This window comes from Mauremys reevesii, linkage group 6 (genome assembly GCF_016161935.1).
Source record: "Mauremys reevesii isolate NIE-2019 linkage group 6, ASM1616193v1, whole genome shotgun sequence".
Lineage (NCBI taxonomy): Eukaryota > Metazoa > Chordata > Testudines > Geoemydidae > Mauremys > Mauremys reevesii.
In genome coordinates, this window is record NC_052628.1 from 98,359,670 (window position 1) to 98,376,283 (window position 16,614).

The 16,614-nt window shown below is 37.5% G+C and overlaps 1 protein-coding gene across 4 annotated transcripts in view; it reads left to right on the plus strand.

Moving 5' to 3' along the window:
• The window catches only part of MLLT3 (MLLT3 super elongation complex subunit), a 246,147-nt gene that overhangs the window by 22,067 nt on the left and 207,466 nt on the right, over positions 1-16,614 (plus strand). The window contains exons 1-2 of one of the 4 annotated variants that reach the window (XM_039545640.1): positions 1,275-1,286; positions 2,273-2,453. In XM_039545640.1, coding sequence (XP_039401574.1) covers positions 1,275-1,286; positions 2,273-2,453 — 193 coding nt within the window. Of the gene's footprint in view, positions 1-1,274; positions 1,287-1,357; positions 1,394-1,496; positions 1,625-2,272; positions 2,454-16,614 lie in introns of those variants that run through there. The other 3 variants (XM_039545643.1, XM_039545642.1, XM_039545641.1) reach the window with 3 other exon arrangements.

Here is a 16,614-nt window from a genome sequence, read left to right on the forward strand (position 1 = left end):
CTGACATCGATCAGATAATAACTAGAACTGAACATTTGTGTCAGCAGAGCTTGGGGAGCAACTAGTTGTTTGTCACTCATGAATTTAACCAGATTAGTTTTTATATGGATTATATTCGCTGTTACTAAAGCGCATAAAGGTCGTAATCCAATTTATACACATTACAGTAAGTATTAACTTTATTTGCTATTTTAAGTCTGCTAGTTGCATCATGTGTTTGTAAGCGGGTTAATACTAGTTCTTCTGATGCAATCCAACAGACTTCAAAATACAAAATGTAAACACGCTTACAGCTCTCATACCTCTTAGAAACTGACAACTTCTAGTAAATTTCTATCATTAAGGCACTTAGGAGACACTTTTAAGTAACTGCTGCAGACAGATCCTCACTCAGTCCTAAGGATCACTCTTTTTGAAAGACTCCTTCCAGTTAGCTGCGTGTTTCATTAAGATACTTAACAAAAGTCACTCATCATTTTTAACCCTCCTTCATTCATTGTGTCTCCACACAAGCTTTGTAAATGCCATTGCAAGTTATTTTATGCCGTCTTTTGTGTTCATTTAAAAATACTTTACAAAAGTTAAGGTTTGGGTTTTCTTAATTTCCTCTTTCTTCTCTCTTCTTGTAAAAAGGACCCCTCTAAAATTCCCAGACAAACTCAAGCAGCTCCCCTCCGTCGCGCAGTGCCCCCTCCTCATCCCCTGCTTTACTGCTGGGGGCTAAGGCTCTAGACGTTGGTTACATTCCAGCAGTTTTAATCCGGTTTTTATTGTCAGACCTGAGTCGTTTACTCGGGGTTGGGTGGTGGGTTCCCCCCTCCTCCTTCCCCTCAGTAACCTGTTACTTTAAGTAATGCATTTGGGTTGTGATGGCAATGATCTGACTGTGAGGGCGGCCGGCCGGAGGGGTTAGTGATTTAGTTACTGTGTTTGATTGGCTCTTTCTACCTCTCTCTCCACACTCTCTCTCTTTTCCTCCCTCCCTCCCTCCATTGCACAGTGTTATGTCTGTCTCAGTGTCAGGCTTGAGGTGCAGGGCGCATGCTCTAGTATCTCAGCCCCAGCCGCTGGAGCTGCTGCTGGGGGCTCAGTTTAATAAGAGAGAGAGAGAGAGAGAAAGAGACAGGGGGAAAAAGAAAGAAAGAGAATGTCCGCCATCTACCCTCCTCTCCTGTGCGCACTCTCAATCACAGCAGCTTCTTCATGAATTAGAGCTAAGGGGGTGGGGTGGGGGACAAAAGTACATACCCCAGCAAACCCCAGGGCCCCCAGGCATGGCCAGTTCGGTAAGTACATACAATCCCCCTCTCTCCCCTCCCTTTCCTCTCCTCCTTCTCCTCCTCCTCCACCCTGCGCTGCCCAGACACCGTTTAGTGCTTCCAATTAGAGAAAGGTTGGTGTGTTGGGGATTTTTTTTTAAGTGTGTGGCTTTTTCCTCTCGCTCGCTCTCCCTCCCTCCCCTCCTCTCTTTGCAATTGCATGAAGCACACACATCTAGAGAGAGAGAGAGGGAGAGAGACGGTGGAGGCGAATAATAACCCAGCCATATTTCTGCAGCCGCAGCAGCCAGGGGAGCAGTGAGTACAGTACAGGGGACTCAGCGCAGGAGGCGCCGCTTAGGATGGTGCGTTCTCTCCGGCGTGGCTCTGACAGCCAGCGGCACCCCAGTAACTTTACCTTTGTGCATGCATGTGTGTGTGCAAAACCAGCTGTTAGCGTGCTCCTCTCCTCTCCCCTCGAACCCCTGGACTATCGCACTGGCAGCCGCTGGCGTTTTTATTCATGCATGGGGAGAGTTGTTTTTTTTTGTTTGATCTCTTCCCCCCCCCCCCCTTCCGTTCCCCTTGCGCATCTTGACTTATTCTTTTTATTTGATGCCCATGCGATCTGGATTTAAATGCCTTGGAGTTTAGTTCCTTGCCATGGATATGCAATTTCAGGAGCAATCCACCTCCAAATGAGACTTCTTTCTATTATAACCCCCCCCCCCTCCCCAGTTTTCTTTGCCTTGGAAATACTGCCCTTGCGCGTGTTCCTGTGTGTCCATTGTATTTGTGTTGGGGTTCTGTCTGCTTTCTTTGAGGCTGCATTCCGTTACAACCCGAGCTTTCCTGTGGTGTGAATGCACGTTTAAGTGTCTGGGGTGGCTTCCCTCCCCCACCCCCCTTGTGCTCTGGCTATTTTCTTTGTGTACGTTCTTATTCGTGCTGCCCTAAAGCTGAGTGTGATCCTTCGCCGTCCTGCTCATTGTTGCCTTTCTCTTTCTCTCCAGTGTGCTGTTCAGGTGAAACTGGAGCTGGGGCATCGAGCTCAGGTTAGGAAGAAACCCACCGTGGAGGGGTTTACCCACGACTGGATGGTGTTTGTTAGAGGACCCGAGCACAGCAACATTCAGCACTTCGTGGAGAAAGTCGTATTTCACTTGCATGAAAGCTTCCCTAGGCCAAAAAGAGGTAGGGCTCGAATACAAAAGTGGCTTGATAAATATGGATTTAATGTGTTTGCGGAAGGGGAGAAGGAAACACTCGCCTTTCAAGTCTTGCTTTACATGTATGCTCTGAGCGCTGGCAGGCGGCGACTGCTGCTGCAAAGAACTGCAGCCGGGCTCCTGGCGTCTCAGAAATCGTTGCATGCAAAGGACCATCAGGTGTACTGTATTTTTCTCTCCCGAAACGAGAACTCCCTAATCCCTCTGGCTGAGCTGGGAGTTAAGCAGCTGATGCATTTGTTGCGTGTTCAGGTGGGGAAACAAAAGCAGCATTTGTGCTCTCTCTCACAGTCAAGGGATTGGCATCTGGGCACTATTTTATCCCGGTGATTTATTTCTGCCTTTCCCCCTTGTCTTGCAATGACTCTGAGTTGCTGCCGCAATCATCTTTAATCTCTGCCGCCTGTGACTGCGTATTGGGCAAAGCTTGCACGAGGTCTTGTCTTCGACAGCATCCTCATGCCTTGTTTTACTTTTGAATGGTTTCAGAATCTCTCATCCTCTACCCAGTAAATCGATAGTGTAGAGTGGTATATTTTGTGCTACATGTTGCATACTGTTTCTAGATCTACATTTCTCTTTAGTGTAGTAAGTACATGGACTGGAGGAAAGTATCTGTATGCCTTGCTGGTGAATTTGATATGGATATGACTTCTTAGTATGGACTTCTGTTTTTACTAGTTATGCTACCTTTTGGGGTTTTGTTTAGTTATAGAGTTCGCATAATCATTGCCACCCCCCCTTTCTTATTTTTTAAATATTATAGGACTTTTTTTTTAAAGGGGGTGGTAGTACTTGATTTTTGTTAATGGAGATTTTAAAATCTTTTGTTTTTTCAGTTTTTATTCTTTTGCTCTCAAAGCTGCTGTCTGATTGTTTTAGTTGAATTAGTGGAGGTAACAGTACAAATATAATAAGGTACTTTGTTTGTGTGCAGGTTTATTTATCTAAGTAGACACAATGGTTAGTAGTTATCTCCCATTTGATCTGTAATCTTTATTGGCATCTAGAACTCCTGCAGTTCCTTAGAACAACATCATAATAAATCCATTCTGCTTAGAGCTACGTGGGAATTATTGAACATACAGAGAGTGAATAAAGAGAGGAAGCAATCAGTGTCGAGTTTAGCTGTAGCAAAGCTCTTGTTAACATGTATACTTGTGTTAATGCTTTTCACTTATCAAACATCAAGTTATGAATTTCTTCTTTTTACACTGAGTTTGTAGGATTGGGAGTTGGTACGAAATAGTATTTAGATTGCTATGATTCTCTTCCCAGGTGCAAACTAACAGTTCCCTTTCATCCATCATTCAATCTAATTTATATTCACATCCCTAAAACAGTCATGCAGTGCACTGTCGGGTCCTAACTATTGTACAGGAGACTCTGCATAATACAATTTTCAGTGATTTTTTTTTCATACATCTATGCTATACTGTCAGCAAAATAATTCCCGATAAGAACATGGATTTTCTTGCAGTTTCCCATCTTCTTTTTGCATTTATTACTGACTGATGTGCACAAAAAGGCAATTTATTTAAAGAAATATTAATTTGCATAAGAAACTTGGTGAAGGAGTGAGAGCTGTCTAGGGAGTCTAAACAGTTTAGGTAACTTTGTCTGCATACTGTGAAAAGATCGTTATACTGAAATCAATGGTAGAAAGTGCTTTTCATATCTTAGAGCTATATCTACGCCATAGTGGTGTTTTGTGAAACATTCTGCCTTTATTCTCCATGCTAATGACTTTCTGTCCAGCCTGAGGGAACATGACTCTGTAGCCCAGACCTGGGGATTGTTGTTAGGTGTGGTACAGAGCTAATTTAACTGTAATATATTTTTAGGACTTTGCAAGTGGAAAATGTATGGTGGTTTTGTTGAGTATACTGGGCTGCAGAGTTATGTTATGCAGCTACTAAAACCATTGTTTTAAAATGTTTATTTTGTGTTTTTATTTGCATGTGTTTTTCATGATGTGACAAGCGCTGGGAAAAGTGCCAGCTTACATAGCCCCGGAGAGGACTTGTCATATTGTAATTACACATGACTCAGATTGTGAGAGACCATTCTGTTTATTGGGAACAGTTAGTTGTAAATTCAGTCTATGCTGAACATCTCTCACTTCTGGGATTCATTTTGACACATCAGAAATCTCCTAGCCATTTCAGATCTTATAAATCAGAGTGTGGAAGATTAGGGTCAGGCTATTAAGGATACTTTGTTTGTGCTACCCAACATTTACTCTGGTAAAAACCTTAGAAAAGAGTTTTTGTTTTATGTGTCCCTTGTGATTTAGTGGATGGAAAAGTATTACATTAATTTTTGTAATCTATAATGATGGCTAATTTTTTTTGCAAAAAGTTGTTCTGACTTTTTGATCTTATATATTAATAGTTTGATTTAACCACAGATGGTCTTTACTATGATATCCAAAATATGTCATTGTAATGCTTTTGCTTCCAATCAGATGTCAGGCACTTTCTCTATCGCTGTTTTTAAAGTTGCAATCTTTTATTGATTATTTTGTGTAAAAACTTGGCAGAATTTTTTTCTTTGTATAATTTTAATGGATATAACTGATGTTTGTTAATTTAAATCAATAAAGAATTTTTAAATATTCACAGTGGTGCGGAATTTTGGGGGAATCAGACACTAGATGCTGAGATTCAAAAAGTTAAGGCTTTATGACAGTTAAAACACACAGTCAACATTGCATTTCAAAATATCAACATAAATATCCTTAAATCAAACTACATTGTGAAGCAAAAAAACATGGAAAAAATATTTAGTTGACCTGTGTTTGTAGTGAAATGATGTTTAGCAATATTTATGGATAAAACACCTAATTGTTCCAAGCCTAAAGATAATGTATCAAACAGAAACATTTGCTAGCTTGTCAGACAAATGAAGTCCTGGGATTAGGAGGAGGGAAGTAGGTGTACAGCACAAATCAAAGCAACATGTCATTACTTTGGCTTGCTGTTATAACATTATTCCTTAGTTTTTGATAGGTGATATTAGTATATTTGTTTCCATGGAATGATGCTGAAAACAGCTGCTTTAACAGGAATGATAGTAGCTAGTAGCAAAAGTTAAACTCATTAAGACTATTTGCAGAGCTGTCACATCATTTTGAAAAAAATAATTGGACATGCTATCATAGGTTTCATTTGGTTTATAATGTGTTGCTACTACTAGGTCACCTTTACTTATTGCAGCTTAACTTGGAGCACTAAAAAGGAATATCTTTGTAAAGAAAACTCTTTTCTGAAACTAGAAGTCGCTCTACCGATGAGGGTATGTTTACATGAACATCTTATAACAGATAAACTATCAAAGCTCTGTGTACAGCTCTATTACTGCATATTGCCTTTTGACACTTTGACTTCATTGGTGATATTATAACTAGTAAGGGTTGGGCAACTTATAAAAATGAAGGTGTGTCCAGGTTGTATGTACGTAATCTACATCCTTTTAATGGGAGCTGCATGTACAAATAGAGGGATGTGTGTACCCCGAAGTTACACTGGTTTAATTAATGTGAAGATCTAGCTATGAGCATAGTGTAGTTCTTGTTTTTTGTTTTAAACATTTAATGGGGTCACTCCAGTTTGCCTTATCAATCTTTCTTTCAATTTCCCCCCTTTTAGCACTGACCTCCTTGCTGTCCTTTCACACACTCACTGCTGTTGGGGTGAGATCGGCTTTCCAGTAGTTGCTGCCATCTACAACATCTACCCCTCTCCACCTCAAAAGGCATGCCCTCACCATTTTTAATCAAATCTCCCCTTAAAACCTAAATTGGCAGTAACTTTTCTTCCTATTACTGGTGTTATGATTGAATAATTTATTTATTGTACCATATATTATGCTGTCGCTTTCAATGACTTTCTCTCTATACTGCTTTCTGTTTAATGGCCTGATGTGACCCCTTTACTCACATGAGTAGTCCCATTGAAAGCAATGGAACTACTTGTGTCATTAAGGAGAGTAGACTAAGTTCAGACTTTGTGTTTTGGGATACAGTTTGCACGAAAGAGGCTTGTAATGTAATACTCCAAATAAATACAATTATTAGTTTTTGGATTATTTATACTTCAAGACACCAAAAGCCTGTCTTTTTTGAAATAATTTGGAGCTACCATGTAATGTGCAGAACTTATTGATTAATTACAAAACAGATAACACTTCTTTCTTCAGATAAATGAGAAGATGCTTGTTAATGTGGAGGCACAATATTTAAAAGAATGTCAGTGGAACTGAATCTTGTCAAGTTTCCTGTTGCTATATAAATACCAAGATTATCTACAAAGGACAAGCTGTTGATCCTCTGATCATATTAGGTAGCTCTATTTCTATTACACCAAATGATTTATGAAATGTTGCATGTTGGTTCACTACATTATTGGTAATTTTTCTAATATTGGCTTGCTGTACTTCTCTTGGGGAAGGGAAAAGATGTATTGAGTGCTTCAGCTGAGTTTTATAAAAGTACAGTTTAAAAACAATGCATTAGTAGCATGAATCTAATGGTCCCGTATGTTAGTGGCAATTGGGAGGCACAGCTCCATTGTAACAGAAATCCATTATATTTCTGGCAATTAACTTTTATCTTACAGCTAGGATTTTTTATTAACTAGTGGTGTGTTTTTGTTTTTGCCTGAGAGAAACTATACCAGCTGATTTTTTTTCTTTCTTTTGGTTGAGGGAGAGAGATTGTGTGAGTATAAGGCTTCTTGCACACTGGAATATTTCATGTTGTAAAAGATAGCAAAGTGAACGGCTATGTATGGAAAGAATAAAGCAACATTACTTAAAATATATAAAAGTATTAATGATAGGAACGTGATTGAAAGAGGTGGTTGTCTACATATAGGGCAGATCTGCTTAAAAGTGTGGTGAACTTAATACCCATATTTGTTTTAACATGTAAGCAGTGTGGTACATTCTAAATAATCCATCTAGAACATTTCTGTTTTCCCAGCTTTGCTTGATTATGTCAAGGTATCAATTAGTTTTGTGTAAAACTTTGTCTGATTGTATACTTTAACCACAGCATTATAAAATATACTTAATTAACATGAGTTCTTGAACAAAGAAAGGGTTCCATTGTAGTGGAAGCTTTCCTTCCATTTTATGCCATGTTTTTTCCTGTTGTATTTCCCCAGCCCAGATAAGCAGCTGTTTAAATGAACAGTCACCTTAAGAGAGTCACTGTGACTGATCACAAGGGAGTTTTATGTTCTGATTGTGTTTCTTCTTCCTTGCAGGACTAAATTCTACAGTCCTTATTTCATACTTGGGCAAAACTCCTCCCATTAATTAGAAAGGGGGCTTTGCCTCAGTAAAAAGTACAGTATTTGACCCCTAGTGAAGTAAGGTTCTTTCAGAATCAGAATTCGAAATGTAGGACGAAAGACTAATCTTTGAGATGTGGGGCATGCTGGGTGTTGATTATGGAACTGGCTGTTGTGCATGTCTGCACAAACATAGTAGCTGACTTCAATTCTAACAAGTCATGGTATGTGATGACACATGCTGCACAACTGAAATCCATCCTGGCCCTAAACCTTCAGTGTTCAGTAACATGGCTGTAGATTTTCTGTCCCAAATTACATTAGAGCTGTCCCTCAATTCATGTGTGAGCTAAACAAGAAACCCCTGGCGGCAGTATGTTTTCGGGTCAGTCTAAATGACCAGCTAATCATCATACTTTTAAAAAAAATATAACTATCTCTTACCTGTGTTACTAATGCTACTTTGGATTAGTAAAACTAAGACTTTTTTTTTAAATTTAAATATCAGTTGTCATTGTTCATGCTGCTTGCTCTTTGCCATTCATCTAATATGCACATGGAAAACAGACTGGTTTAGTGTCACTTTCTTGCTGTTGGATTCTTTTGCTCACAGAAATTGCATTGGTTTAACTAAATCAGTTTCTAAATTTACATGATCAGTTCAGTGCAATTTCAATGTGTAGACCACCCTTTATATGCTGTCTCAAGCAATATTTATGTTGCAGTCAGTTAAAGGGAATGTTTAAAATGACAATGTAACCAGTTATGTTTTAATTTAATCTTTCATCAAAGCGCATCTAATATTACATTTTGTAACACGCTTTAATGACCTAAGTTTGAACCTTTTAAAAATGCTTGACAGTATTCCCTTCACTACTGTATTCTTAAAACTTCCACTATAAATATGTATAAAATAGAAAAAGCATCAATAAAACAACTTAGTGGACTAAACGCAATCCTGTTGAAAATGTAGAAATTTGTTCTTGTTAGTGTGTGTGTGTGTGTGTGTGACTCATGTAACTTATGCTATGAACGATTTGGGTCTCTTTCCCCCTCCTACTTGCTACATGGGCATGTATTGGCTCCAACACAGAGTAAGACTGTCCTATGGAATTTGGCTGCTGTGTGACATGTTCTGTCCAGAAACGTTCTAACTTTAAAGTTAGAGGCATGGTGTCATCTCCATCCCACCAATCTCTTATTTTTATTATTTTTACCTTCTGGGGATTAAAAAAATCAGAGGCTGCTCCTCCTTTTAAAATTAGTGGCAGAACACCTGTTGACATAAAGGAGCAAGTTCTTATGACTTGATTGGGACCTAGGAAACCTTATTTGCTGTACTAGTATTTGGAGTCTGGCTAGTTTATTCAGTATGTAGCAGGACGACTTCTACTTGGACCAGTGAATTGTGGCTGCATCTTTTCACCTTATAACTGAACTGAACCCATCAAATATGTTGGAGGTTTTTGTAATTTTTGAAGGGGAGATTTCTTTCTCCCTTGTTGTTCTTCTAAAAGTGGTGCTGGTAAAATATGAGACCTGTGGTCCTCAGAGCAAATATTATCCTTTTATCAGCAGAATAGTTACAGCATCAGCAGTAGAACTGGCCACCAAAGGATTTCAACTATAGTCCGAAAGGACCAGCTCTAGTGTCAAGAGGGCAATTCAATTTGTCATCCAGAATATTTTGAGGTTAAAAATCATTAACACACTTCCACTTTCCTGACATAGCTGTATAACATTGAGTACAAAACTGTCTAAAATTGTCATCTTATACATTCTTTCAGTACGTTAGATGGCATCATTTTTTAGAAATTATAGTGGAGTTTCATAGATTACTGCATTAAATTCACCATATTGAAACTTCATGTCTCATGCTTATAGTGAATTATAACTGCATCTTCTTCTTTTACAGTATATATAAATCCACATCAGAAAACCATTTTTTAAGAGCCATTTTCAATTTTTTGGCATTGCCACTTCAGGCTAAGTTTTCATATTCCACAGCAATGTCCAAGTTTTGCTTAAGTACACAGTCCATTAAGCTTTTAACTGCAGGATTGAACAGTGTATTTCTGTGCTATTGGTGCAAATTGAAGTGGAACATCACTCAATAAACGATACCTGATCAGAATGTAGTATTCTATGTGTTAGGTAACATAGAAGTTTCCTCTGGCAGAAATAACTGGTGCCTTTGATGGCAACAAACTGGCTCTGTGATGACAGATTTACGTTAAAGGTACATTAACTGTGGAACGTGAACTGAAATAAAGAAACTTAAATACAAGACTGAAATGTGCTCCTTGTTCTTAGATTTTCTTAAGATGTCTCAGTTACTAGTTTTGTCTGCAGTACCTCAATGCAAGTCATATTAAAGATTAAGTTCTGGTAGTAGTACTGTGGAGTGTGGCTTGTGTGAGGTTTTTGGCATGATTTCCTAATGGTATGTTTTTGTTTTTTTTTTTCTCCGCATAGAATGTTCCATTGAGATTAGATGTTTATTCAAAGGATATGGCATATTTCTGCTACACAGTTAATCTGATCCCAGTCAAAATTGCTGGTGATAAATCCAAATTCAATCTAGATACTCAACTGACATTTTTTAAAATGTTGGCTGAAGATAAAAGAATGTATTATATGAAAGTTTTGGGGAGATCTTGGTATGTCATTAGCTTGTCCATTTCATACCAACTAATCTCAATGGAAATGTGCTGTACCTGCCGAGTAGCATTTCAGTGTGAATACAATATTTCCAGTCTTGGAAAAAAAACCCACAAACTTATAACTTTTGAAATAGCTTGTTGGGCTTATACTAGATATGTAAATATTCTGGTGATAACAGGAGGGAAAATGAAACAAACTTGAGGTAGTATGATACATGGGACAATGGGCATACTGCACCTCATTTGCTTTAAAGGGGTATAAATACTTCGGTTCATTACACGTGAGACTGACTTCTTTAAACTTATGAAAACACTTTATCAGTATTCTAAAAATCGTTTGAGAGTGAAATTTTTTAGTGTTCATGCAGGTGGATTGATTATATGATTAGTGGTGTGGTGTTTTTTTTTTTTTTGTTTTGTTTTTTTGGCTTTTTTATTTTTTATTGCCTCAGGAAAAATTACTAGATGTAAAAGAAATCTCAGAATGCACAAGTTGACTAATGCAGGCTATAACTAGGTAGCCTGCACTCAGAATAATATCTTGTGTGGCTATTTAGTTTCTTTTCTCTGCATCAGTCCATTTTCGTTTTTAAATAGTGGTCAGTGGTATTATTTGGGACTTGGGTAATCAGTTCACTGGCACAATGATGTGCAATAAGATTTTATTTTCAGATGCTGGGATGCTGTTGGAATAAACAGTGCACTCTCTCTCATCTTAGTGGAATTCATGGGCAAAGTCTGATAGAAGTTTAACTTGTACTTCTAACAAGAAAGAAATTGATCAATTTCTATCACAAAATAAAATGTCTTGGGGATGGCTGAGTGGATGGAGAAAACACATACTTATATGTGAAGTGTGAATCCAAAATGTATTAGTGAGATGCTAAGTTTTGGCTACACGCATTTTATAAGTAATTTAAAGAAGTTAGTTGAATGTTTATGTGTTTCAGTTGATAGGGTGTATTTATGTTTAGTTTATGTTCAAGCATTTTTTTGTCCTCTCTCTAATAATTCAGCAGTATGTAAAACACAGAGAAATGAAAATATAATGTATATAGGTGTTTTTCAAGTCTTGGCATTTTACGTACTGACTGCATTTAAAAAAAAGTGTGCTTCTGGTTTGTAAAACAGTAATTGGGTTCTTGTTGAATATATTGTAAAACTATTTCCTAATGTATTGATGTTGTAATTAAGGCTGTGTTTTGCTGTACTATGCATTGTGACTAAAGAAGGGAAAAGGAGGAGTATGGAAATGTGGTTTATATGATTACTTCTAGCTGTATGTGGCCATCTATTTGACAACAAGTTTTGTCATATTTCAGTCCCATAGTCCTGTATGTGTCATAAAGGCTTGAGGATATAGTACACTAATTTCAAAAGGCATGTAAGCTTCAGTGTATTGAAAATTCTGACTATAGATTGATTTGATATAAAAGTGTCTTCAGTACCTTTACTTTACTTACGTTTACCCTCATTTGATGATGTATTTTTTTAATGTGTTGGGCAATGGGATTCTGTTTACTACCAATTACAAACATTACTGCAATTTCTAGTATGATGTCATTCCCCCATATAGTGTTAATGCTTAACTATTTCCGCTACTTGCCAACAAAGAACTGCATCTTACTATTGATCTTAAACAGAACTCCCCACTGATTCCACTAAGGAGTTAAGATATGTTTCTTCAAATTTCCTAGTAAAATCTGGGTGGCTGGTGGAAGTGTTCTGTTTTAAAATCAATAGCATGCTGTGGCCCTAAATATCTTTAACTTCCACGGTTTCAGGTAAGTGATTGCCTTGTATCTAATGAAAACTATTTTGTGCCATTGAAGCATATGAATTGACTTATTTTCCTTACTCTATAATTTTATGCAAGCATTACTTTAGTGTGAATTTTTGTATAGCCTCACACTTATAAGGATAGAACAGTGAGACAAGTGTGTTGATTTTTCAAATTATTATGAGGGTAGACACACAAGGGAGAAAACACCAGCTTTATTGCATGCAAGAAGTGCAAAACTGAACAAAAAAATCTTTGTCACTTGGTAACCGATAGATATTGCCATTCATTGTTGTGATACTGAACAGCTTGTATTAAGCCTAAATGCACTGTTTGAATCTGCTAATACAGGGGTCGGCAACCTTTCGGAAGTGCTGTGCCGAGTTTTCATTTATTCACTCTAATTTAAGGTTCCGCGTGCCATAATACATTTTAACGTTTTTAGAAGGTCTCTTTCTATAAGTCTATAATATATAACTAAACTATTATTGTATGTAAAGTAAATAAGGTTTTTAAAATGTTTAAGAAGCTTCATTTAAAATTAAAATTAAAATGCAGAGCCCCCTAGACTGGTGGTCAGGACCTGGGCAGTGTGAGTGCCACTGAAAGTCAGCTTGCGTGCTGCCTTCGGCACCCGTGCCATAGGTTGCCTATCCCTGTGCTAATACAAGGGCTGACACACAAATCTCAGTTCAGTCAGTGAGTTAGTTATCCGTTTATGCTCTTGTTTTGAGCAGAAGTTGTAGGAGCATAGTATATCTCTGTGAAACAAGGGCTGAAAGACAAGGTGGTCTGCATTTGTAGACTTGTAAAGGAAATCCAAATCTTCTTTATATGCTTGTGGGGAGACCTTGCTTTAGCTCTCCTATGCTAACTCAGGAGGGCAAATGATCCAAAAGAATAATCTTGAAATTGGTTAGGAATAAAAACTATTTGACTCTGTAGGCTGGTGGCTAGCAAATATGGTGTTTTCTTTTAGTGCATGGGAAACAGGGCAAGCTTAACATTTAAAGAAAATGTTCACTACTCCAGAAAAGAGAGGCCTCCTTTAAGCGCTTGTCCTCCACAGAGTTGTGTTTTAGGAATTTGAAGTAATTTATTTTTAGAAACATGCAGATAACTCATTGAAGTCATTTTGAGATTCATTATTATACCTGATTTTTTTAAAGTTATCTTCAAATGTTTTATCCCAGTTTGATGCAAATTTAAAAATAGATATTGTACTGACGCATTTGGTAAGGCTCTTTACAGAATGCTCTCACTGTAAATGAAGCAATAACCTGTTGTACACACACCCCATGTCAGTTCAGTCATACTTGTTGCACTTTGTATTTGTTTTCTGTAAAGAATTTAAAATTCTTACATAATCTTTGCTGTGCACTGTACTTCACACTTAGGGCATTGTTAATTTCAGTGCATGACTTTGGCCTGTACTAATACCTTATTTCAGGATGTACAGCAGTGATTCAAAATGATTTAATATTAATGTTGGTACTGGGCAGTATGTAATTGTACACAAGAGAAAGTACTCTGAATCATACAGAGACATTAGAGAGCTTCTGTCGGATCAATTACACCCATATTCAGACTTCTAAAATGTTTTCCTTAACATTGTGTATGAAGTGGGAAAAGTGGTTTATTTTTAAAGGGATAACATGCTCTTCCAGTGTTGGCAAGCCTGCTTGTATGAGAACCAGAAAGTGAAACTTATTAGAAAGTGACTATAATTAAGTGGAAACTAACAAATCTTTGTTTTCGTTATCCAAGCTGAACCTGATACAAAGATAAACAGTGAAGTGCAAACTAGACTTAAAAATTCTTTCAGTTTAAGAGAAATGTTACTGGTAGCACAGGTAAGGGAGTCTAACATTTTTCATAGTTCTTCTCCCCCACATATCTAATTGACATTCTCCCTTTGCACACGCAAATTAGAGGCCTTCTCTGGTGTTGAGAATCTGCATATGGGGTGGGTCCAGATGCCACTGTGTGCATTGTCTCTCTACTGATCTCATGGGGATTTTGTTTACAAGTTAGTACATCTTGAGGACTCATCACCACCAATGAACACCACCTTGATTGGGGCTCTAGGGCAGTAGCAGGTGAAGGAATCTTTGTCAGTGTGTGTCTTTTAGAACCATTCTCCGCAAAGGATCTGTGGTGGAAGGGGGAGAAGTGGCTGTGGAGACATAAATCTAAAATAATTTCTGAGATCCTGGAAGCGAAGTCCTGCAAGGGCCTTGGTTGTTGCGCTTTGTGCTCGAAAACTAAAAACGTAGGCAAAGCTTAAAGCTGCATTCCTATCTTGAAGCTAGTACAGAAGTAATGCACTAGGTAACATCCATGTCATTTACTTCATAACAAATTACAGATAGCCTTTGGTCATCTCAAAATAGCTAGTGATAGGAATTTGAAACAATTTACAGTTTGTCCAGTAATAATGTTTCATTCCTGGAAAGTATGTGTGTATCTTTGAGTGAAAACACTACTTGTCATTTGTAAAGCAGAAGAACTTGTTTTCTTTCTTGGGTTTTAGTTATTTTTATTAAAGAAGCAATATTATTTTAAAGAGAGTTTCCAGCAAGCTTTTTTTTATTCCCTGTGCCTTCCGGTATAGCATACATTCAAAGTATTGAATTGTCCTTTAATATGTTAAGGTTTACTACTCTACTATAATTAATGCTGTTGTTCTTAAAGTTGATGGACACCACTGTTTTTCCTATGTCATAAAATACCATCAGGGTTAAAACTTGTTATAAACATTTTTGGAAGCTAAAGTGTAAGAGAATCATTTTGGCAGGGTGTTAAGCTTATGCTTACTCTCTTTTTGTACATGTATTGAAATAGAAGAATGGTTAGAGTATCATACAGACTCCTTTTACATTTAGAGAGACTTCAGGAGTGAGATTTCTGGGCCCACTGAAGTCAATGGGAGTTCTGCCACTTACTCAAAATGGATTCAGGATTTCACCCCAGTTCTGAAAATTTAGAGTCTGATCCTACAAACACTTACTACTCTGACTACTCACAGTAGGAAGTACTATGCACTAAAGCACATGTTACCAGGACTGGGATAATAGAGAATATGCTGAAAGGAATAACCGGTTTTACATCTTCTTATTTATCCCAAGTATAGCCTTTGACAGTCTTGTGTAAAGACACTAAACAGACCTGTCGGTTACACCAGATCAGATCAAGTAATCCAACAACATAAAGATAACAAATTAATCAACTTCCCTCATGCCACTGCTACCTACTCCTATCCAACACCCTTCTCCTAATGGGCAAGGAACAATATGTTAAGTCACTCTCGTTATTTATCACTAATGCTGTGCAAAATTTCAGTATGAATGAATAGTCCTTATTTTAAAAAATGGTGCAGATTCTGCTCTTATGCCAGTGTAAACTTGGAGTAAGTCCACTAAAGTTTGGGCCAGATGATGTGATGCTGCAGCTGGAGCCACACAAGCAAACTTGTGACTTAATGGGTCTCTACATGCACTTATGGTCTGAGTTCCACTGAGGTCTGTTAGTAACAAATCTATAGAAGCAAAGGCAAAAACTTTCAAATTTGGGTGCTGAACTGTAGGCACCCAAATTTGAAAGTGTTGACTAGTCTTTTAAGAATGTAAATTGGATTTCTATAAAAGGGGAAGAATATACCCACAGTATAGAATAGCAGGGCTCTTGGAGCGTTCTGTGTTGATGCAAACAAAAACTTGCAGAAGTAGTGAATTGTGATCTGGCTTCACTTTTGTGTTAGCTTGCTGTAGCTATGATGTATAAATGGCAATACTTTAGGAAACCTAAAAAGTTTACATTAACATCTATATAGTGATCATTACATTTTATTTTATATGACAAGCTTTTTTGGTGAATGTCTGGTCATTGCATACTGGAAAAAATTTGGTTTTCACTTATGGGACTCTTTTGTGGACAAAGTAAATGACGCTGGAGACCATACATGAGAATAAAAGTTAATACTTGACAAAAATTAGCTTGTCAAATAGACTGGCTATGGAATAACTTTATTTTTGTTGTCCGTTCCATTGACTAGCAATTAAATAGAAATGATGTGGTTTCTGTGGAACAGTACTGCATTAGATCGCTTCCTCAAGTTTATAGTTAAAGGCAAAGTTAAACTGCTGCTGTAGATTCTGCAAGTTCATAACAAAAGAAAGTTTAACTTGACTGTTTTTGTATAATATTTCTAGTTTTTCAGAGAGAGTGGCTGGGATAGGTGTTTCTTTTCATGTTTCATACTTGAACTGCAAATCTGCAGGAATTATAATACCATAATCTATATGTGGAAGTAAATTTGGAATGCAGAAGTACAGAATTGTTTTTTGTGTAGTTTTTCAGATATTACTCATTTCAAATTATATCAGA